Below are 24467 nucleotides of genomic sequence, written 5' to 3'. Positions count from 1 at the left end.
TTAGGTATAAACAGTATAGAAATTTTTAAAATAAATATACAAATGGTAATCCTAGCTAGGGTAGGACAGAATAAACACGTTCTGCTACACTGTGGAGCTGGTGTTACTCCTTATGCCTGTGTGATTAGCAAGTTAGTTATTTTACTAAAAATGCCACTAACATCGGATTTAAAGGAATTGGGAAGCAACATCTGAATCTTTGGAGATGTTTACTTGCAAGTTGTTGGGTTTTTTTTTCTTTTTTCTGGGCAAAACTTTTGTCTTCATCTAGGGATAAGATCTACCTAGAAAAAAAAAGCCTAAAGAACCCGACCCTAAACTCCGGGTCAACTAATTTAATTACAAAAATAAGCAGACTTTGACTCCACGTCTCCACGGAATATTACGGTATTGTATGTTAACATGTACAGCGCTGCTAACCCCTTTCAGTAGTAGTGTGCGGTTTCGAAGCCCCTCCCTCCTCCGCCGCTTGCCAATTACAACATGGCAGCGGTCTTTGGGGGTGGGGGAGTCGCAGTTTTATGACGTCACTCTCCCTCTACGCCGGCGCGTGAGTTGCTTTTTGCGCGCGCTGGGCCCGGGAAGTTGTGACGGCTCGAATCATGGCCGCGGGTGGTCGCGTGGAGCTGGGCTTCGTCGAGGAAGTACCTGCCTGGCGGCTCTCGAGTCCGTACTTCCCTAGTAAAGTGGGTGGCCGGCCCGCGTGGTTGGGGCGAGCGAGGCTGCCGGCGCCAGAGTTGCTGCACTGCGGTTGCTGCCACCAGCCGTGTGCCTTCCTGCTGCAGGTGTACGCGCCGGTGAGCGGGAGGACCGACTGCTTCCATCGCACCCTCTTCCTTTTCTGCTGCCGCAACCCGGCCTGCTACTCCCCTGGGGATAATCGCTGTTTTCGAGGTTAGCCCTCTTCCTTGATGGTGCATATTTTCCCATGTTATCTTTCGGCTTGAGCATATGTTGAATCAATTTTTATTTTCAAGAATAAATCCAACCAACAAATGACTGTACAATCAACCGTGGAGCAGCATCAGAATAAAACCCCCAAATACAAAGCAAGCAGACCCCACCCCCAGCTCCATTAAAAAAAAAAAAATGAACCACAATGCTTGAGTATATATATTATTAACATTTACATCCAGGAAATTAGAAACTTTTTTTCTCTTGGTTAAAATAAATAGAGATATGTTTCAGATTATGGTATGTTATGCTTTGCTTATCATATGAAAAGAAACTATGGAGGATGATGTTCTTGATGCTTATTTATTGATGTATTACACAGAAAATCAAAGTCATAATCCACATATACTCCGGAGAGACAGGACCCAACCTGATCCGTGTTTCGGCAGACTTGCCTTTCTCAGGGGTCCTATAATAGTGAACGTGTAATGAGCATAAACCCATGGGGGTATTGCATTAGAAGAGTGTAAGGTGGAAGAGTGCAAAATAGATAAAAGTATCAGAGTGCAGAATAAGGGTGCTAGTGCACATATATATGAGGGACTAAAACAAGCCATATTAGTGAAAAACTACATAGTGGTGAGCACAGGAACATAACATACACTTATAAAGTACAGCCTTTGAAGAAGTGACTTCTATACAGAAGATAAAAATGGTGAATGTGAGAAATAAGTGAGAGACAAACTCATGGGAAAAAACTTACATACCAGATTGGTCTTCTAGTAGAGGAGTGACAGGCGATCTGCCACACCTCAGATGGCTGTTGAATTTCGCCAAGAGTTAGCTAGTACTGAGCTAGAAAATGGAGTATCTTGTGGTGAGATTCAGCACCAGACTAGAGGAGAGAATGTGGAAACTTCAGGTGCAAAACAATTTTTATGTGCAAGTGGCTCATTGAATCTGAGATTACCTGCAGTTTTAAGGTTTCATGGTGGTGGTGGAGTTGTAGTGGTAGTTCTTTTTTTTTTTTTTTTTTTTGGGGGGGGGGTCTAGGGAGAAGCAGTTTAAAAGGAGGAACTCCCTAACTGCTGTTTTAATCTAAGCTTCTAAGCTACAGAAACGTCTCAGACAGAAATGCATTGGGCAGGTTTTTTTTGGGGGGGAGCTGACTTTCTTTTCTTGAATCCTTGGTGGTGTGATTTGACTTTTTGAAACAATGTGTCTTTTTATGTTTTTATATTAAACCAATTCCAGGAGCTAATATACTAATTGCTTGGGTTAGAGTGATTAATGCAAAAACTATAACTCCACAAGTCTAGTTATCCTAAAAATTAAAAACAACAAAAAAGCTCGAAGTGTTGTCAGGAAGGGGGACACTATGCCCCCTTCCTGACGACGCTTCGGGCGAAACTCGAATCGAAGGGAGGCCAATAGTACAGTGAACACGGGATTTTAGAGTATTCACTGTACTTGAATTGGATTATAGTGATTATTGTTTAACATCATTGCCAAGCTTCTGCCCCCATAAGTGACTTCATTAAAATCAGATAAGTAACGATAACCACAAATATACAAGTAATTTACGTTTATTTGTCTCACGGAGGGCAGTAAGAAGGACTCTCAGAGTGCTATGATGATCCCTCTTTACAACCATTGCTGGCATTTTATATGACACTGTTTGGTTGGTGACTGAGCACTTTATAAATTTAATTCATAATTTAATTTACAATTTAGTATGCTCACAGTATTTAGTACATTTTATTTGAGCTTTTCTGTTGTTTTTAATTTTTAATTTTTTGGATAACTAGACTTGTGGAGTTATAAAAACATACAATGCAAAAACTATATGTCAGATTTCATCCCATTTCATAGATTAATTTAGCTCCCAAATTTGTTTTTGGAGAATTCATTGGGCCTTTTTTTTGGGGGGGGAGGGGGGCTTATTTATCTGGTTCTCCTGATCTAATTTTGCCTGTTTTAAAGTGGGGTTTTGTGTTTGTTTGTTTTTACTGGGTTTTCTGATGTGCAAGTTTCATTTTATTCTAAAATTATTTTTGGAGAATTACTTTACTGCCAGATGGGAAGACAGATGGAAATTCTCAAGTCCTTTTGAATAACTCCCAACTAATATTGAGTAGGAACTAATAATTGGGCAAAGGAGCCCAAGGAATAGCCAGCAATGAGAACTGAGCTGAAATACTCCTGCTCCCTCTCACCCCATGGTATACTCCATCCTTCCTTGCGGACCAATTGCTACAGAATATTTTTCAACATGCTTCTTCCTTCCCACTCCAAGACCATCTGATTGCAGCAGAGAGAGAGAAAGAACAAGCTTGCAGCTCCCTCTGTTTCCCACCTTGGCTAATTTCTCCCCCTTTTATCAAGCCGTGTCAGGGTTTTTTTAAAATTACAGGCCGCTGTGGTAAAAGCTTCACTCAGAATTTCTATGAGCATCGGAGCTTTTACTGCAGTGACTGGTGATAACTAATGTGGCTTGATAAAAGGCTGGGGGAGGGGGCACACTGTGCAGTGTGGCCCCAGGCTGGAAGATGCTTTCAAAAGTGCAGCCCACCCCAGGGAGAAAGGCACTTCTATTAGTATGTAATGTAATGTAATTTATTTCTTATATACCGCTACATCCGTTAGGTTCTAAGCGGTTTACAGAAAATATACATTAAGATTAGAAATAAGAAAGGTACTTGAAAAATTCCCTTACTGTCCCGAAGGCTCACAATCTAACTAAAGTACCTGGAGGGTAATAGAGAAGTGAAAAGTAGAGTTAGAGGAAAAATAAAAATAAAATAAACATTTTAACAAGACAGCATTGATCTAAATACTTTGGAAGGTAGAAGAGAGGAGAGAAAGGAATAGAAGCAGAAGGGGGAGCCGTTGAACAGTAGAATTCTGGAGAAATTTAAATGATAGAAATAGAACAAAACAAAGACAAAAGGCAAAACAATAGATAAGATTAAAGATAAATCATAAGCTGGAAAGAAAAATAAAATAAAACTTTGTCTTCAATCCACGGTTTCAGCGTCAGTGATGAAGTGGAGCAAGTAAGTTTAGGAGGAGCGATTGACGTTTCCAGAAAGGGCTTCTTCAGGGAAGAGACTTGGCAGACAGTCCCAGGATGCCTATGTCTCCTCCCCTGCGATGTTCTCCCATCCATGCATTCCCTCCCAGACACACTGCCCGTGCCCCAGCCGCTCCAAGGAGGCTGCCCCAGATGAGGCCCACGGTGAATGCAGGAATCTCTCCTCTGCGGGAAAGCCGCCCGGAGCCGACATTCGATCTTCTTAGCGGATTGCATGGGGGGAAGAGTTCACACTCTTGGTAGGATCGGGTCTGTGTGTTCTCGGTGGTTGTGGCTGGTCTCGTTGCTGCTTAGGTGTAAAAGCAGTTGATCTCCACTGCTGCTGATATTTAAAAGCAGGCAGATTGATCTCTTCAATGGACTGCAGGGGGAGGAGTTCACACTCCTGGCAGGATCGGGTCTGTGGGCTCTTGGTGGTTGCGGTAGGTCTCGCTGCTGCTTGTGGTAGGTCTCGCTGCTGCTTGTATGTAAAAGCAGTTGTTTTTCTACTGCTGCTGATATTTAAAGCAGGTAGATTGATCTCTTAAACGGGATATAGGGGGAGGAGCTCACATGCCTGGTTGGATCGGGGCAAGGGCTCCTATTATAGGCTGCTTAGGTGTAAAAGCAGTTGATCTCCTACTTCTGATAATATTTAAAATAGTATATCAGTGCTATCTTTGCTGAGCAGGTACTTCAAGAGACAGGGTAGCAGACAGTGTCGCATGATGGGCTAGAACTGCTTCTTGACAAATTGCACCTCCCAGACTGGAGCAGTATGTCTTCTCTGGAGCAACAGCTGCTGTCAGTTTAAGGCAGGGGTGTCCAACCTGCGGCCCAGTGAAGTATTTTGTGCGGCCCTGGTCTAGGGCGATGCAGTGTTTTCCTCTGCTTCCCCCGGTGTTTACCGTCTTGCTGGGCTCCCTCCTCTGTCTTGCTGCAGCGTATTGTGCAGCCCCAGAAACATTTTTTTTTCGACCAGTGCGGCCCAGGGAAGCCAAAAGGTTGGACACCCCTGGTTTAAGATAAATGCCATGCTTTCTATTGGTCAAGTGTACTGAACGTTTTCTCCTGTTTTATGTCTATGAAGAAAATGCTTAATACATAATATTCGAATTAATTTTAAAATATTTGATGACCATACTTTGAGTGTATTTAGCCATGCAGAAACCTATTTGGCAGCATGACTTACCTTTGTTTCCCTGCAACATTTCCTCAGTAAAATTCTGCAGAAATGTTTTGCTATTATATAATGACTGTATTGGTTGTTACTGTCCCTTGTAGATTTATATGGCCCATAACCACAGCTTGGTGCTTTGTCTCTTCTCACTGGTTTCTTTGGTAGGGTCTTGAGTGGGTTATCTTAATTCCTTTTATATACATATTGAGGTGGCAACTGGCGTTCTGAAGGAGAATTTGTACAACTCTACTGCCTGATCTGGCCTTTTTGGGTTGTAGGACACTGACTTGATGAACCACAGAAGCAAATAAGCATAAAATTCAGTTTCATTATAGTGGTGTCTGTACAAAAGGGGCATAGTAAGGGAGTTTAATTAGTACTGTTTTCAAAGCCTAACAATTGTCCAGTAGCATTCTTTTTCTTAAGAGAAGGTTGGCAGTAACTTTGCATGCACTTAATGATGTACTAAAAAGACACCAGAGCCTTTCCTGTTTTGAGATGGCTTTGAATTAGTTGTCATGTTTGTGTCCTTAAGTTTTTAGGAACCAGCTACCAAGGAAGAATGACACGTACCCATATGAACCACCATCGGAAGAGCCTCCCCTGGAGGGTCCTGTATGTGCTGATCTGCAGCTACAGTCTGGAACTCCCCTTTGCAGAGTCTGTGGATGTTTAGGGCCCAAAACCTGTGCTAGATGCCACAAAGCCTGCTACTGCAGCAGAGATCATCAGATCTTAGACTGGAAAGTGGGGCATAAACAATACTGTTCCATACAGTCTGGTAAGTTTTGTTTTCTTAAATAGATTATTTAAAGAAAGGCCACCAAAATATTGCATGATCTGTGCTATAATACAATACAACACAGCATTTATTTATGTACCGCAAATATCTCAACAAAGTTCATTGCGGTTTAACAATAAGAAGCGGAGACAATGTCCAGAATTACAATCTTAAAATCATCATTGAATTTAACTCTCCTTTAACATATGTTAACTAAACAAATATGTTTTCAAAGCCGTGTTAAAACTTTTATAGTTATTCTCTGAAGTCATGTGGTCTGATAAATTTTTCAAAAGTTTTGCAGCTAACTGTAGATCTGGTGTACAATATTCTTCTACCCTCTGGAGGAGTGTGTGGCGCAGTGGTTGAAGCTACAGCCTCAGCACACCGGGGTTGTGGGTTCAAACCCCGCGCTGCTCCTTGTGACCCTGGGCAAGTCACTTAATCCTCCATAGTCCCAGGTACGTTAGATAGATTGTGAGCCCACCGGGACAGATAGGGAAAATGCTTAAGTACCTGATTGTAAAACCGCTTAGAAAGCCTTGATAGGCGGTATATAAAATCCTAATAAACTTAAACTTAAATCGAAATGGAGAATTCTGTCTTAAGCCGTGCAATCCTACTTCAGAATCGCAGGGCAAGAGGGGCATATAAGATGGTGCTTCTTGATATATTTTAACCATCGTACAAAAAAATTTAAACCATATTCTGACTTCTACAAGAAGCAAATGGAGCTTCATCAAATATGGTGTGATTCTATCAACTTTTTTCAATCCAAAAATCAACTGAATTGCAGTATTTTATAGAGTTTGCAATTCATGTAAAATAGGTTTTGGGCAGTCAAAATAAAGGATATTACAATAATTAATCATTGACAAAAATTGGACTAATAGTTGAAAATGATGTTGCTCAAAGTACTTGCTAATTCTCCTCAGCTTCTAGAACAACCTGAAAGATTTTTATCAGTAAATTGACAGGAGGTTCCAGTGATAGATTACTATTGAAATGTAAGTCAAGCACATAGAGAGAGGTTACTTAAGATTGACCCTTTAGAAGGGAAAGAGAAAATATGACAAACATTCTGTGGAAACTTTTTTTAATTGTTTGAAAGAAAAGCGTGAGGACAAAAGGATGGTGATATGAAGCTAGGGGGGGGGGGATGCTTTGAAGGCATGTGAGAGTGTTAACTTGGAAGATAGTTGATACCCAGAACAGATTTCAAATGGGGGGGGGTGCTTTAGGAACTAAAATTGTGACTGAATTCAAGTGTGTGTGAGTGTGATAGAGAACTGCAGATCACGTAAATCTGTGACAGCACAATAGACAAGAGCAAAGGGACAGACTGGGTGTACCAATGTGTCCTTTTCTGCTAATATCTTCTGTTTCTATTTCTAAATTTGAGCTGAAATGTCTGGAACTTCCTTTGAGGAGGTTGATATTATTTTACATAGGGTTGTGGTTGATGACACCTGGATTACTGAGAACAGCATCTCTCTCTTCTGCTTTGCAGACTGAATCTCCTAAAAGAGGTCCAAATAAAGGTCTAGGCATACAAATAGAGTGAATAAAAACTATTACTGCATGAGGAAAAGAAAACAGAGCTCAACATCTTAATTCAGAAGATGTTATCAACGTTTAATGAAACAAAGAAATCGTGGAGAGTCGATGTCCAAGATGAAGGCTTTATTTAAACAAATAAATAATCCACATAAAAATGTCTAAGGCCTGAATCTCTGGGAAACATATGGACCCAACACGGTCCGTGTTTCAACAAGATAGTCTTCTTCAGGGGTTCCTATGTGGTTCTAAATGCAAACATGTGGATTAGATAGTGAACGTAGCGTTGTGACCCTATGTCCATATGTTTCCCAAAGGTTCAGGCCTTAGACATTTCTATGTGGATTATTTATTTGTTTAAATAAAGCCTTCATCTTGGACTTCAACTCTCCACGATGTCTTTGTTTCTTTGATATTATTCTCTGTGGAGGGACCAGAGTCAATTTTCTTGTTTCTCTATTAACGTTTGATGGTAATTTTCAATTACAGTTTATTTCTACAGCCAACATAAAAACTACTAGTCAAAAAAGGTGATGCCTAAAGAAAATGTTTAATTCTGTTGCTAATGACAGCATATGATTATTATGAGTGTATTAAAGGGGTACACAAGAGTGGGGGTTATCAATGCAGTGCGATTTTTGCTTTTAATATTGTATGAGATTGACTTTTAGTACATTGTGTTATAATTGATTTGTTTTTTGCACCAATAAACTTCACAATTTTAAACTCTTGGTAGTCTACGATCTGGTTCCACTTTTTGTCTTCGTTACAACCTGATTTCTGTGGTACCTAGGTCCATTCCTGTGGCTGGTAGGACCATCCCGGTGACGTACTCCACCCTACAATGTTGTTTTGCATCTGGAGGATTTTATTTATAAATATGCCAAATGTCAACGTGACTTGACATGACTGTGTTTTGGCTATGTAGCCTGTGTCAGGAGTCAACTAACCTTAGAATACATATAATTTAAAAAATGAATAACATACAACAAGCAAATACAATAATAAAACAAATAAACAGCACATATCAAAAGCAATGTAATATACTTAGTACACACAGTCCTGCGATAGAAGAGCCCCCCCCCCTCCCCATAACCAATATAATGCTGGGCATTTTGGAAGAGAATTTGCAATAACTCTAAAAAGTGCTGTACATCTTCACCAACTCGCTTTATTCCTGACAATACCTCTGGCCCTAGTACCTCTGCTCTTTTAGATCAAATCTGGTATATTACAGATGCTGGTAAGGTGGTATTATGAAACCCCTTTATACGTGTAAGGCAAAAAATCCCAATAAGAACTGCAGTGAAAATGCAAAGCACAAACCAGATGAAAACTGCAGGAAAATGTCCAGGTACAATAATTTATTAAATAAAAACAGTAAAAACAACAACAATCATAATGTAAACTGCAATATTTATATCTAATCTAATCTAATCCTTAGGTTTGTATACCGCATCATCTCCACATTCGTAGAGCTCGACGCGGTTTACAGTAGGAGAAATAGGAAGGAACTACAACAGAGGGTTAGAGGTAGAAGTGTGAAGAAAATTTAGAGGACTTGGGATGCCAAGATATAAGAGTTTCCTTGATTCCTAAGTTGGAGGGAGACTTACATTTTTTGAGAAAAGCCAGGTTTTCAGATGTTTGCGGAAAACTTGGAGAGAGCTCAAGTTCCGAAGAGGGGAGGTAAGGTTGTTCCAGAGCTCAGTGATTTTGAAGTGGAGGGAGGTCCCTAGCTTTCCTGTGTGGGAAATGCCTTTTAGCGAGGGGAAGGATAGTTTTAATTTGTGGGAGGATCTGGTGGTATTAGGGTTTGAGGAATTCCAAGAAAGAGGAATAAAGGGAGGGAGGATACCATATAGGATTTTGAAAGTTAAACAGGCACATTTATAGTGGACCCTGGCGATTATCGGAAGCCAGTGGAGCTTGGCCAGGAGCGTGGAGACATGGTCAAATTTACTTTTAGCGAAGATGAGCTTGGCCGCGGCATTCTGAATCCGTTGGAGTCTGTGGAGGTTTATATCCAAAAGCTAGTCCTAATATTTGTGTGGACCAGACCCGACACGGTCCGTGTTTAGAAGAAACACTTCTTCCTCAGGGGTCCCAAATGTTGGTACGTAGAGTATTAAAAAACCAGATAGGATAAATAACCAAAATCAAAGTAGAACAGACGTGGAAAATCTCCTGTCTGAGGTTATTTGGGACCCCTGAGGAAGAAGTGTTTCTTCAAAACATGGACCGTGTCAGGTGTGGTCCACACGAATATTAGGACCAGCTTTTGGATATAAATATTGCAGTTTACATACTTATTTTATATGTGATATATGATTTTATGATTGTTGTTGTTTTTACCATTTTTATTTAATAAATTCCTGGACCTGGACATTTTCCTGCAGTTTTCTATTCTTTTTTTTTTTTTTACCCCTTTATATGTGGTCATTAACAATAGAGTTTAACAATAAAATGTACGTGTGGCTATTCATTTGATTTGGAAAGATCAGTGCTAAGAGCAATATCTGGGTCTGTGATAAGAGTGTTTATAATGAATAGGGTGGTTTTGTTTGTGTTGAGGGTACAATATCCAGGCTAATGCAGGGATGGGGAGGCTTGCTGTTTAGAATGTAATAACTTTTTTTGTGGTTGTATTTTTGTACTTTGCCTAGAATTGTAGATGGTTTGGATACTTTTTTAATAAATCAAATTCAGCAATATGATATGTGTAGAAAGCAGTAAAGTTAATTTTCAGCAGTTTGGTTGTAGATCACTCCGATGCTGTCCTTCTGGATCACAAGGTTCTTTTCCCAGAATATGAAATTGTGATTGAGCCTGAGGAGGAAACGCAGGAAGATGCTGATGGTTCAGTGAATATGAAGATGTGTGCTGATGCAACAGCTGCAGCAGGTAAGAACAGAAGGGTTTCCGTGTAAGTGGTTTCTGAAAATGATACTACTTTTCATCCTGCTAGACTAGTTCAGACAAGTGGATTATGTCCCCAAACTAAAAGATGAGACAAAGAACACTGATATTTCAGCAAGGTCATCACCAGTATAGCAAAGGTCACACTGGAATGTCAGATGTTACTATTATGCAATGTACAATGCAACAAATGTTTTGTTGGTAACTTTTTTTATTCTAAAGTGCTCCCCTGAAAATTTGCAGTCAGCGGTTTGCGGTCCTGGTCATTTGCGGTATTTTCCAACCACGAATGATCGGGCAGGAGAGGGCAGCCGGGGAGTGAAGGAAATCACTCGCTGTATGCTCCGACCATCTCTTCCTGTACTAAAGTCAGTGAGGTCCGACTTTAGTACAGGAAGAGGCGGTCGGAGCATACGGCGAGTGATTTCCTTCACTTGCTGGTGCTCCGGCTGCCATCTCCTGCCACTCCAGCTGCGCTCTCCTCCCCGCAAATTTCAGGGGAGTACTGTATTTCAGATACTTTGCGCCTACCACAGGGATTACCAGTTATTATTTGGGTGGTTTTTTGTGTTGTTTTTTTTTTTTTTTGGGGGGGACGGACGTTACTTTAACAGTGCATATGATCCGAACCTTTGCTAGGTGGAACATGCTGCTGCAGGACTTGAGGAAGGCCAGCAGTGTGTTGCAGTTTAAGAGGAGTTTGGAAACTGTTTCTGTTTATTAAGAACTTTATATACCGCATAACAGCCTAACAGGATCCAAGCGGTTTACAATACATAGTTCATATTCATCAAGAACAGAACTCCATTAAAAATAGAAAAGGAAAGATTAAGGGCTCCTTTTATTAAGCTACGCTAGCGGTTTTAGCGTGCGCACTAGACGCTAACGCCACCATTGAGCTGGCATTAGTTCTTGGCACGTAGCGTGGGGTTAGCGCACGTGGCAATGTAGCGCGCGCTAAGAACGCTAGCGCACCTTAGTAAAAGGAGCTCTAAGAGCAAAAGTTAACATTTTTATTTAAAAAAATTTTTTTTCATAAAATATCATAACAAACAACTCAACAATAACAATTCTAATAGTAAAACAATGAAACAATCAAATCTCAATGAACCATAATTAATACCTACAGCTAAAAATTATCCATTACAAAATTAATCATTACATAGACACAGATCACAGTCCCAAACTCTGGGCTCCTTTTACAAAGGTGCGTTAGGGCCTTAACGCGTGGAATAGCGCGCGCTAAACCTTAACCTTAAACCTTAACGCCAGTTCTAGAAGCATAGCGCGGGTTTAGCGCGCGCTAAAATCTTGCTTGCGCTAAAAATGCTAGTGCACCTTAGTAAAAGGAGCCCTATGTTCTAAGTTGAGAAGGCCAATTGGAAAAAATGTGCTTTTAAATGTCTTTTAAAGTTTATATATGATTCTTCTTTTCTCAAGTCTATGAGCAGAATATTCCATAACTGCGGAACTAAATAAAAGAATGCACAATCTCTAGTTGACGCAAGATGTGCCTGTTTGTGCGCTCTTTTGAGCCCTCAGTTGTTTCTCTTTATTGTATGTAAACTATGTGTGGGACAGATGGTGGTTTTTGTTGTTTGTAGAAGCTTCAGCATATTATTTCTGCACTCTTTCTGTTCATTACTGGCTATAATTTTATATTAACCTTTTCCTGTCGTAATAAATTTTACGGTTCGCTGGTTCCAATCGTAATTATTTTAGCAAAGTTTTGTATTATTCACCGTTATCATTTACGGCTATTGTAAACATAATGTAAATAAGTCATAAGTCTGTAAATTCAACTATTTTGTGTTCCTGGCTCTTTATTAGTATGGGGCATACGATGGCAACGACATTTTTGGAATGTCCCTTCATCCAGGACACACGATAGGAAAAGGTTAAGGGCAATCAGATATATCTGTTCTTGTTGGAATTAGTTTAGCAATTGTATGAATCCTGGGGTGCAGAGGTAGCTTGTGTTTTTGCTTAAGGAGGTTTGGCTTTATTTGTGATCTCTTCCTAGTCTCCAGAATGCAGTTGGAGTGTGTCAGTGATGAAGAGTTGGATGCAATGGCAAAGCATGAAACTAAAGAAGATAAAGTTTTTGAAGCATTTAAAAAAAGAATAGCATCGGAGCCAGAACAGGTACAAAATTCTCTTTTTCAGTTCATGGCTTGAGGGCAACCAAGAGTTTTGTTTCAGTTTCAGCCAAAACCTAATCTGTGACCAAAATCTGCCACACGGTTTTGGTTGAAAACAGGTACAACATGCCCCCCTCCCAGAGCAAAAGCGGGTCTCGCTTCAAAACCCCTGAATAAAATCATTCCCCATAACCCGTGGTACTGTAACTAAAGTGCGCAGGACTGTGGCACGCCGACAATCCCTCGGCGACATTTGTGCGCAGGTCAAATGCACGCCGCTGTTTCTGCCATTCCCGTTAATGCTCTGAGGGGTATGGGGGGGAGGGAACACCCCACTACACTTATAAGTGTTCATGCGGCCGTGGGGGGGTATGGGTGTGTGGGGGGGGGGAATCCCCCTCACTACACTGAAAACTGCTGAAGATCGAAAACAGAAAGGAGAATGCCATACCCTGTACATTATACACCTTAATACGCCATATCCTGAACATTATACACCTTAATACACTGTCCTACCAAGCACCCCAATGTACATATAACTCCTTGAATCCTTTTGACATACCCACAAACTTCCATACACCAGAAATACACTCCTTTACAACATATACTCATAGCCACCAAAATACTCTACATCTCCCATTCAGTCACGGTCCCCTCACCAATGCAACTCTCTACCCATGCAGTAACACACTCCATGCACGCCTTTCTCCCATCTACTTGTGATTACATGCATGAGGGATGCAGAGCCTTCACAGCCACGCAAGAGTTTAAAAGTAAAACAAAACTCTTTGTTGACAAGTATGCTGAAGCTTGTTTGCTTCACAGACACGATACGTTGAAAATAGTGTCTTCACATGGGCTTGTCATCTGCCAGATCCAGCAGTCACAATGTGCACTAGCTTAACCCATCATGCCAAATACCTCTGATCTGCCATATTGAACATCGCTGTATATAACACCGCTGTATGTAACTTGCAGTAAATGTAATTTCACTGTAAATGTAACTTCACTATAAATGTAACTTTGCTGTAAAAATAACTTCGATGTAAATGTAACTTCGCTGTAAATGTACAGTCTCTTCATCTGTTAACCGCATAGAACTTCCATGGTTTTGCGGTATACAAGAATAAAGTTATTATTATTATTATTATTCAAAAATCCCAGACCTGGCTCTGGCAAGATCTCAAAAGGATCAGGACTTCCACATGGTTCTGAAGTAAGTCTTTTCCTACCTTTGCCAGCCTTCTGCTACTTTACATGTAGATATGTTGAAGGACTGCCTCTGTCTTGCCTGGGCCTCCCTGGCTTACCTCTGATCTCAAATTTTGTCTGGCTTGACTGAATCACACCCTCCCTGCTGTGCTTTCAGAAGTTAGGCTTCTCCTTGAGAAGGAGTGTGCTTAAAGGGAATTAATAGTATCTAATAAATTCATAAGAACATAAGAATAGCCTTACTGGGTCAGACCAATGGTCCATCAAGCCCAGTAGCCCATTTTAACGATGGCCAATCCAGGTCACTAGTACCTGCAAAAACCCAGACATTCCATGCCACTGATCCAGGGTAAGCAGTGGCTTGCCCTATGTCTTTTTTCCTTCAGGAAATTGTCCAAACTTTTCTTAAAACCAGCTACGCTATCTGCTCTTACCACAACCTCTGGCAATGCGTTCCAGAGCTTACATTCTCTGAGTGAAAAAATATTTCTTCCTACTGGTTTTAAAAGTATTTCCCTGTAACTTTGAAATTTATTAACAGATGTTCCTATAGAGAAATCTACTTATCAATCCCTGTAGTTAAACTCCAAGATTCAAATAGGCGGGTCTGGGATCTTCTGGAAGCATTGGATGCAGGCAGTCATTCGTACATTAGATGATGTTACATCAGATGGGAAAATGCTTGATTTTTCACTACTGCAACAAACATTTGGTATTGCTAAGTCTCAAAATTATAAGTGGTTGCAGTTGAAGCAAGTCATTCAGAAGGCATTCCCTGATTGGCAAAATCTTAAAAATCATTATAGCTTGCAGATTCTATGTTCCAGACAGGTTTTTTAGGGCTTCAGACGGACCGGTGGTATAAATTAATTTCTGAATTCTTGACTAAAAAACCAAAAAATAGTCTTAGACATTTGGAACATTAAGATAAAGCAGTATATTTCTGCATCTCGATGGCCAAGTATTTGGACTTGGAGGATGAAATGTACAGCGTCAGCATCTATGAGACAAACATGTTTTTTTTTTCTGTTACACAGATCTTTTTGGACCCCTGTTAGGTTACACAGGTTAGACAGTTCTAATTCTAATAGATGCTGGCATTGTCATCTAGACATTGGGACACTGGATCATGTGTTGTTCTATTGTCCTTTGGTACTTAACTTTTGGAGGTCAATATGAGGTAAGATTAACAACATATTGAAATCATATGAGGTGGTTATATGTGGAACATTATTACATGTTAAGCCCCCTATGGATCGATATAAATGCCGTTTGTTCCTTATGACTGGGATAGCCATGCAGATGGTAACCCGAAATTTGAAGAATTACGATCGTCTAAATTTCCCTTTCTGGTGGGCAAATCTGTGCTCTAGCTATAGATATAAAAAAATGAATGCCGATAGTTTGGGGCACAGTAATTTTTTTAATTGGTTTGGGGCCTGTTGACATCTTATATTACTTCACTATCGTAGGTCTTTGATTATGAGTCAATTTTTGTTTATGTTCATACACATCCATGGATGGGGGGGTGCTATTTCTGTCCTAATTTTGACCTTTGAGTATTTACACTTGGGATGGGTGGGAGGATATTATTAATTAGATTAGGGTAAGGTTATTGGAAAAATCTGTTTCTGTGTTTTATTGAATAATCATGGGTGGGTGAAAATGGTTGGTTATGTATATTTGTAAGTTGAATGTGCTTGTATTGACATATTATATGTGTTAGATTCGTGTATTGCACTATTGAAGTATGAAAATAATAAAGAATTTAAAAAAAAAAAAGTATTTCCATGTAACTTCATAGAGTGTTCCTAGTCTGTAATTTTTGACGGAATGAAAATTCAATCCACTTGTACCCATTCTACTCCACTTAGGATTTTGTAGACTTCAATCATATCTCCTCTCAGCTGTTTCTTTTCCAAGCTGAATAGCCCTAACCTATTTATTCTTTCCTCATAAGAGACGAGTTCCATCCCCTTTATCATCTTGGTCACTCTCTTCTTTGAACCTTTTCTAGTTCAACTATATCTTTCTTGAGATAAAGCGACCAGAATTGAACGCAGTACTCCAGATGAGGTCACACCATGGAGCGATACAGAGGCATTATAACATTCTTAGTTTTGTTGACCATCCTTTTTAAAATAATTCCTAGCATCTTGTTTGCTTTTTTGGCTGACGCCGCACATTGGGCAGAAGATTTCATTGTATTGTCTACAATGACACCCGGATCATTTTCCTGGGCGTGCTAACCCCCAAGATGGACCCTAGCAACCGGTAACTGTGATTTGGGTTATTCCTCCAAATGTGCATCACTTTGCATTTGTCCACATTAAATTTTATCTGCTACTTGGATGCCCAGTCTTCCAATTTCCCAAGGTCTGCCTGCAAGAAAGGGACTTGGGGGTAATGGTGAACATGACAAGGAAGCCGACGGCACAGTGCACAGCGGCCGCTAAGAGAGCGAATAGAATGCTAGGTATAATCAAGAAGAGTATTACTACCAGAACGAAATAAGTTATCCTGCCGTTGTATCGGGCGATGGTGCGTCCGCATCTGGAGTACTGCGTCCAATATTGGTCGCCATACCTTAAGAAGGATATGGCGTTACTCGAGAGGGTTCAGAGGAGAGCGACATGTCTGATAAAAGGTATGGAAAACCTTTCATATGCTGAGAGATTGGAGAAACTGGGACTCTTTTCCCTGGAGAAGAGGAGACTTAGAGGGGATTTGATAGAGACTTACAAGATCATGAAGGGCATAGAGAGAGTAGAGAGGGACAGATTCTTCAAACTTTCGAAAAATAAAAGAACAAGAGGGCATTCGGAAAAGTTGAAAGGGGACAAATTCAAAACAAATACTAGGAAGTTCTTCTTTACCCAATGTGTGGTGGACACCTGGAATGCGCTCCCAGAGGGCGTAATAGGGCAGAGTACAGTACTGGGGTTCAAGAAAGTCTTGGACAATTTCCTGCTGGAAAAGGGGATAGAGGGGTATAGATAGGGGATTACTGCACAGGTCCTGGACTTCTTGGGCTGCCGCGTGAGCGGACTGCTGGGCACGATGGACTTCAGGTCTGACCCAGCGGAGGCATTGCTTATGTTCTTATGTTCAATTTTTCACAATCTGCATGCATTTAAACAACTTTGAACATCTGCACATTTAATCACCACACTCATTCCAATTTCCAGATCATTATACATAGAGGCTCATTTTCAAAGCACTTGGACACACCTATGGTACTTTGTGTGTCCAAGTGCTTTGAAAATGAGCCTCATGGCCTTGTTGCCCTGTTCCTCACATACCTCCACAATGCACTTCTTATCTATGTACACACAATGCTCTACCACAACCTCTCGCACCTTTTACAAATCTGTTATAAAGCATTCCAAAAGCCGTTTTTATTCAGAGGAACTTTATTGTTCATACATGATAGAATGATACTGATGACCTATCTTTTTGCATCAGATCCAGAGGCAGCTTATTAGAAAGTACATTGATAATTATAAAATATTGTAATATTTTAGCAAAAGACAGGTTTTTACCTTAGCTCAGTATGATTTGAGTATATTGATGTGCGATGAAAGATATGGATATTTTTTCTTTTTCAGATTCTCAGATATTGTATTGGAAGTGACCCTATCTGGATTTCTAATGAGAAAGTTCCTCAAGAGAAAGATATTCCAAACTGTCCTTGTGGTGCCAAGAGGATATTTGAATTTCAGGTACAGAAGTTGATGAGGAAAAATGTTTATGTGGTGTAATATTTCCTACTCCGAGGACAAGCAAGCCTTCATATTCTGACAGCTGGATGACATCATCTGATGGGGCTCAGTGCAGATGCTTGCTAGGAAGTTGTAGAAAGATGTTTCTAGCCGTGTCGCACTGTGCATGTGTGGGGTAATTGGTCTGTTTTTCTGCAAAGCAGAGAAGTCTCATCTGTGTTCTCCCACCTCAATGTGATTTTGAAACTTTTCAGTGCCTTCCTGATTGGGTTTTTTTCATAAATTTTTCATAATTTATTTTCAGTTTGTCCCTTGTATTTTCTTTAGGGTTTTTTTTTTTTTTGCTCTTAAAGGTTCTTTTATTTTTGCCGGTTGCTTTGCCCAAGTTTTGGCCAGAGCCTCATCCTCAATTTGAGCTTGCCCAATTTAGTTCAAAATTGAAGATTTAATTTGCTGCGATCCTATTTTTTTGGATGTCAAAGGCTTCTAGAGGTGCACTGAATGCAATCTGGTGATCTCTGTCACAGACCTGCAGTCTTGTTGCATTTGGGTACCTTGGGCCTGACCTTGATCCTACGTAATTCTTGTTCTCTCTGTTTACACATGCAGTTGAGGATACAGAGAGCACTGCAGGTTCAACAGGATAGACGTTTTGGCTATTTGAAGGCTGGTCCATCGACATCCGTACTGGATGCATCGATGTTGGTGACTGCCCAGACATCAGAACACACTGGGCGCGCACTGGTATCAAGGAGGTCTCCACCTATCCCAACATTGGGTGTTGGTAGTAGATCCCAGGACCAGTCAATGTTGTCACTGAAGGACTATGATGCTGAGCATCGGGAGAAGCCCAAGAAACACAAGCATTGGTCCTCTTCAATGCATGGTGCTTGGGGCAATAGACTTGCCGGTACCCAAGAAGTTCTGGCATCTGGAGGCTAGTTCCCCTCCTTAATTGAGGTCTGGTGTATCAGTCTCCAGGCAGTGAGGTCCCTGCTTCTGGTTTGCACCATCACCACCTCAGGCCATTCCTGACCCAGTTCCCCAGCCGTTGAGTGTCTCAGGAAGGAACTGGTAGAGATTCTGTAACTGCACCCGCTTAGGAATTGAAGGCACTTGCACCAGTTGAGGCTTTGCTCACACACTTCCCTAAGGCTCATGCTAGGCCTGTGTAGTGATCTTCAGTGCCAGAGCTCTGAAGGGTACTAGCATTGGTATTGACTCATGTGATTCCACCCTCGACATTGAGGGATGAAGCTTCCCTGGAGTCGGAGAATATGGCTGTACTTTGGTGCCCTTTAAGGTGTGGTAATAGATCACTGGGCTGAGGCAGGCTGAGACTGTCCATTCTGATTTTGAAGAAGTCTGATTGGGACCTCCCATGAGATTCAGATGAGGACCCTCATTACTTCTCGTAGGAGGAGTCATACGTCCCTAAGAAGGTGGGTATGCAGTATTTTATCCAGAAGAAGTCATCAAGCTTTGGCTCCTCCAGGTAGAATCAAAATATATTAGACAGGGATAAAGATGTTTATATGAGACATGCAAAATCCACAGTATATAATAATGAATCCATTCTAAATAATTTTTTTGTGTGTGTCATATGCTCAGAAACATAAAGTTCCCCCAGGGTATTAGCCCTGTAGGAGAACCCACAGCCCAATCACCACATATGTGTTGCTTGTTGAATAAAATTCAAAATAATAAATAAATTAAACTTATTGTTCAACTTAATTGACTTCTTGTTCTTGAATTTTATAAGTAGAAGGGTCCCAACGTGGACCACGTTTCGCACTCTTCGTCAGGAGACCCAATTAATGACTTTGCTTCATGTAAAACCCGGTGCTTGTCCTCTTAGCGGGTCCTCATAAGGGGGACGGTGCTTCCAAGGCTACAATTGCACGCTGGATCAAAGAGGCTCTTGCTTTGGCGTACGTTCTTTAAAAGAACCCTGTTCCGGAATTTCTCAAAGCTCATTCCACTTGGGGTCAGGCAGTTTCTTGGGCTGAATCTTCTCTTGTACCTCTGGTGGATATCTGTAAAGCTGCAGTTTGGTCTTCTCTCCATTCCTTTGTTCAACAGTACCGTGTGGACGTTCAGGAGCATTGGGACGCGGTGTTTGGTGAGCGTGGTCTTGTGGCGGCCCTTTGGGGGTCCCACTCATGATGGGTACTGCTTTAGCATGTCCAGTCTGGAGGGATGCTAAAGAAGGAGAAATTAGGTCCTTGCCTGCTAATTTTCTTTCTTTTAGTCCCTTCAGACCAGCACAGAGCCTGCCCTGTCATTTTGTTCTGTGCTTTTGCGAAGAGTTTGTTTTTTTTTCTGCAGGATTTGTTCTTGTTGGTTGTTTTGGGGAGTTTAAAGAGCAGCAGCATTTGGTTCGGCTGGTGAACTGTGCGTTTTTTTTTTTAAAGAGTCCTGTTCTGATCAGTATCCAACAGTGTTTTCCTTTGTCTTCTCCATGTACATGTGGAGTTGGGATGCTATTGTTTTCAGCCTAGTGGTTTTCTGCTTGGCTATTCGTTAAGACTGAGTGTAATAGGGACTACACAGCCTACTTGTACTGTAGCCAGAAGTCAATATCTCAGTCTCTACCTACTGGCAGAGGAGCATAAACCCATCTGTTTCTGTGCCGGTCTGGAAGGACTAAAAGAAAGAAAATTAGCAGGTAAGGGCCTAATTTCTCCTTAGCATATTTGGGTTTAAAAAAAGGTTTGGACAAGCTACTGAACCAAAAGTCCATAGATTGTTATTGAGATAGACATGGGGGAAGCTACTACTTGCCCTGGGATCAGTAGCATGGAATGTTGTGACTACTTGGGTTACTGTCAAGTCCTTGTGACCTGAATTGGCCACTGTTGGAAACAGGATACTGAGCTAGATGGACCATTAGTTTGACCCAGTATGGCTAATCTTAAGTTCTTATTTTATTTTAATCATTTATAACCCACTTTAGCAAAGCAGTTCTAGGCAGCTTACAAAATAACATACACAATCAGGTGGAGGGCAATAGTGGTTAGGGCTGCAACCATGAGCACCCTGAGATGGCAGATTCAAGCCCAGCACTGCTCCTTGTGTCCCTGGACAAGTTACTTAATACTCCATTGCCCCAAGTGCATTAGACAGATTATGAGCCTACCAGGACAGATAGGGAGAAATACTTGAGTATCTGAATGTAAACGCTTAGGCCATTCGTTCTCAGGGGACTGTCAGCCAGTCGGACTTTCAAGATATCCCTCATGAATATGTATATGAGAGATTTGCATATAATGCAGGTGGGAGGCATGCAAATCTGGCTCATGCATATTTATTAGGGATATCCTGAAAACCTGACTGGCTGGGGGTCTCTCAGGACAGGTTTGGAAACCACTGTTTTAGGCTATAAGTGGTGTACAGATACATAAATAAAGTGAAATTAACATGAGCATAAGAAACAAGCCAAAATAAATGTCAAGATACTTAAGACTAACTGAAACACTTTACCGAGTACATATTCTTTCAATAAGGACAAGAAAAGAACTGTGCAGACAAGATGAAGGGAAAGTTTATTTAAAACCAACAAACAATTTGTTGCGTACAAAAAGACCATTTGTTTGTCGGTTTTAAACAAACTTTGCCTGCATCTTGTCCATCCGTCTGCAGTTCTTTCTTGTCCTTATTCTATCGCCTCCTCACTGCAGATCAGTTGAATTTGTTCTTTGCCCAATACATATGCTTTCAAACATTGTTGAAAATGCAGAAAAGTCATACAATGTAAGTCCTCTGGTGAAGTATTATACGAAAGAGGACTGGGAGTAAATTTCGGAGCATGGGGGGCTACTCCTGGGAAGGCTCACTGGCGGGTATCACATCGTGCAGTTTATTTTAATGAGGGTACAGATATTGATGCTCCATTACCAGTGATGCTTTCCACCAGTGATCTGCAGCCCAGCTTTGGACACTGCCATGCTTCCCCGATAATAAGACAGTGTCTTATATTAATTTTAGGCCCAAAAAACGAACTAGGTCTTATTTTCGGGGTATGTACATCATCAGTAACGCGGCAGAGTGAATTCATGGGTGGACAAGGCCGAAGCAGCCTGTTTAGAGTGCTGCTGGCCCGACGCTGCTTAGGGAAGTATGTACTAGGGTTCGCTCGTGGTCGGCGGGGTTCGGATGGGAGGAAGGGAAGGATGTGGGTTCGGGGGGGGGCGTTGCTCGCTCGACGGTTCTGCTGTACAAGGAATGGGAGGGAGGGAGGGAGGGAGGGAAGGGCAATGCTGGCGAATCCCGGGAATAGGGCTTATATTTGGAGTAGGGCTTATATTAAGACCTATCCCAAAAACCCTGCTACGGCTTATTTTCGGGGTAGGACTTACTTTTGGGGAAACATGGTAGTTATCATACTGTTTTTTTCTTACAATTTACCAGCGCTTGACCCAGAGTTTTCGCACGCACCATGCCTACTTTCAAGACAGACTCTTCATAAAGGCACAGTCGCCGAAACACTGCCAGTGTCGCGTCTTTGAGCCATTGTGGTATATCTACAAATAAAGTGATTTTTTTTAAACTATACACCCTTGGCTGAATACTTGACATCTTATCCTCACGACTCCTTTGTTGTGAGCCCATTAGATATATTACCACTAATACTGTATATTATTTAGTAATATATCATGTCCAGTTCTGGCTATTTGAAAGAGGGTGAATTGGCTCCGAGTTTTATAGCAATTGTCTTTTATTTGGTTAGGTACTTAAATAAATGTGTGACCTCTAGGTACAAAGTACTTTTATACTTGTAACATAAAGGCAGAAGGACTGGATTAATACTTTTTTTTTTTTCAATGTCCATTTTTAGGTTATGCCACAGCTCCTAAACTATCTGAAGGCTGACAGCCTCAATGAGAGCATTGACTGGGGCACACTTGTTGTTTATACCTGCTCTGAACACTGCAGCTGTGAGAACAAATATACAGAGGAGTTTGTGTGGAAACAGGACTTTCTATGCACATGAGATGCTTATGGACATATTTAAACAATTGTAAATGGAGCATTCTAAACAGTACCTGTATGTAAATTACTTTGAGTGTGGTTGTATAACTACAAAAGCTGGTATACAAGTCCCTATCCCTTTCATCCTTATTAAGTTTGAAACCATGCATCTTTCTGTCTTTCAATTAAGGTAAGGGTGTTATTTACCCTTAATTTAGTCATACCACCTCTCTCTGGGGTAGACGATGGACTCTGACCCCTAGAGCGTTATTTGGATTTCATAATATTGCATCTCCCAAACCTAAGGGATTATCAGCTTTTGTGGCTAGAGTGGTCTTATTTGGCAAGAAAACAATTCTATCCCAGTGGCTGGCCAGCGAACCACCGACGCCTAATCAATGGAGATCATTCATGATCATACATGCTTCTTTGGAACCACGACACTTTTCCGAGCTGGACACTGGCCCAAGTCAAAGATTCAGTTGGACTTGGGAGCGCTTTTGGCTGAGTCTTATGCTGGTTGCAAGAAGTCGACTGTTGAACTTATAGCTTGAGTATTCCTTTATGTCCTGACCTCGGGAAATCTTTTGTTTATGTTTGGGGGGATGAGGGAGAGGAGAGGTTATTTTTGTGCATAATTGTTTTTCGCTTTGTTTTACTGATGTTGTGTGCTTGCACACTATACAATTTAGTCACGTTTAGATCATCTTCTACAATCTACAGGCACAAGAATCAGCATATCATCCTTAGACAAATGAAATTTAACATCAAAGGCAGAAAAACATTTGTCCAAAGAAACTCATATAGATGTTAAACAGAATGGGCAATAATGCTGAACCCTGCACATAGGAACCCAACTTGTTGACAAAGAATAACAGAAATTCTTTGAACCAGTTTAAAACAAAAACCTGAAATTCCCAAACAACGCAGCTTGAATAATAAAATACCATAGTCACTGTATCGAAAGCTTCTGTTAGTCAAATTGAGGCAAAATCAATACCTTATTCTTTGACAAAAACTGAAGCAAACAACAAACTTTATCCTAGGACAAGCAGACAGCATATTCTCACATATGGGTGACGCCATCCATGGAGTCCGGTACGGACTGTATGACAAGTGAACAGTCACTTTAATTTTTAAGAAACAAGTTGGCATTGATGTATGACGTAGTGCTGTTTGATACGTTATTGAGGGCAAAGAGTCCAATAACTCCACCTAACAATAGACTACTTTTTATCATGGTTGGAGTTGCCTTACAGCTTATTTGGAAAAATTGGGACAGGTTAAACTATAGTTTTTGGTGGGAATCCTTGTGCCAAACTTATAAATTTTAAAGTATGAATGCGATACAATTGGGGCACTATAAGAAATTCAAGGAGGTTTGGGACACATTGACAAAATTTTGTAAAGATTGATTACTAGTTTTCCCTGTTGATTATAAACATCCAGCAAGGGTGTACTTAATTTATTTTTCAATTGTAATTTGCTTATCTTGGTCATTTGTATTACTCTTGTCTTTATACTGTATGAAAGGGTGGGGGGGGGATGGGATATGTACTTATATCAATTGATGGAATTAAGTGCTGTTTTATTTTGTAAATTGATAATATGTTGCACTTGATGTTGGTTTTTAAAATGAATAAAGATTTGAAGAAAAAAAAAGTCGTGCTCTCTTAAAGCCCGTCACGCTCAGCAGAGCAGTTTGGCGCTGCCATGGATATTGCCAAATCTTCACAGGCGTTGACATCGAAAACACCGGTATTGGCTTAGACATTGACATCACAAGAGATTCTGGCATTGGGGAAGCCAGCTAAATAGCCACCTGCTTCCAAACAAGCATAAAAACAAGAATAGCCTTACTGGGTCAGACCAATGGTCCATCAAGCCCAGTCGCCAGTTCTCACGGTGGCCAATCCAGGTCACTAGTACCTAGCCAAAACCCAAGGAGTAGCAATATTCCATGCTACTGATCCAGGACAACCAGTTGCTTCCCCCATGTCTTTCTCAATAACAGACT

The 24467-nt window shown here is 40.9% G+C and overlaps 1 protein-coding gene across 1 annotated transcript; it reads left to right on the top strand.

Annotated features, from left to right (window-relative positions):
- The first annotated feature begins 544 nt into the window (after positions 1 to 544).
- On the top strand, positions 545 to 24412 carry PDCD2 (programmed cell death 2). Its single transcript, XM_033939816.1, has 6 exons — positions 545 to 894; positions 5683 to 5928; positions 10249 to 10389; positions 12428 to 12549; positions 17366 to 17479; positions 22317 to 24412. The coding sequence occupies exons 1-6, from the start codon at positions 603 to 605 to the stop codon at positions 22470 to 22472; spliced, it is 1071 nt and encodes a 356-aa protein (XP_033795707.1). The 5' UTR covers positions 545 to 602; the 3' UTR covers positions 22473 to 24412.
- Positions 24413 to 24467: the final 55 nt, after the last annotated feature.

The sequence above is a fragment of the Geotrypetes seraphini genome, chromosome 3 (assembly GCF_902459505.1).
Source record: "Geotrypetes seraphini chromosome 3, aGeoSer1.1, whole genome shotgun sequence".
Taxonomy (NCBI): Eukaryota; Metazoa; Chordata; class Amphibia; order Gymnophiona; family Dermophiidae; genus Geotrypetes; species Geotrypetes seraphini.
Note: the sequence above shows the minus strand (reverse complement) of the source record. Positions and strands in the feature narration are given on the sequence as shown.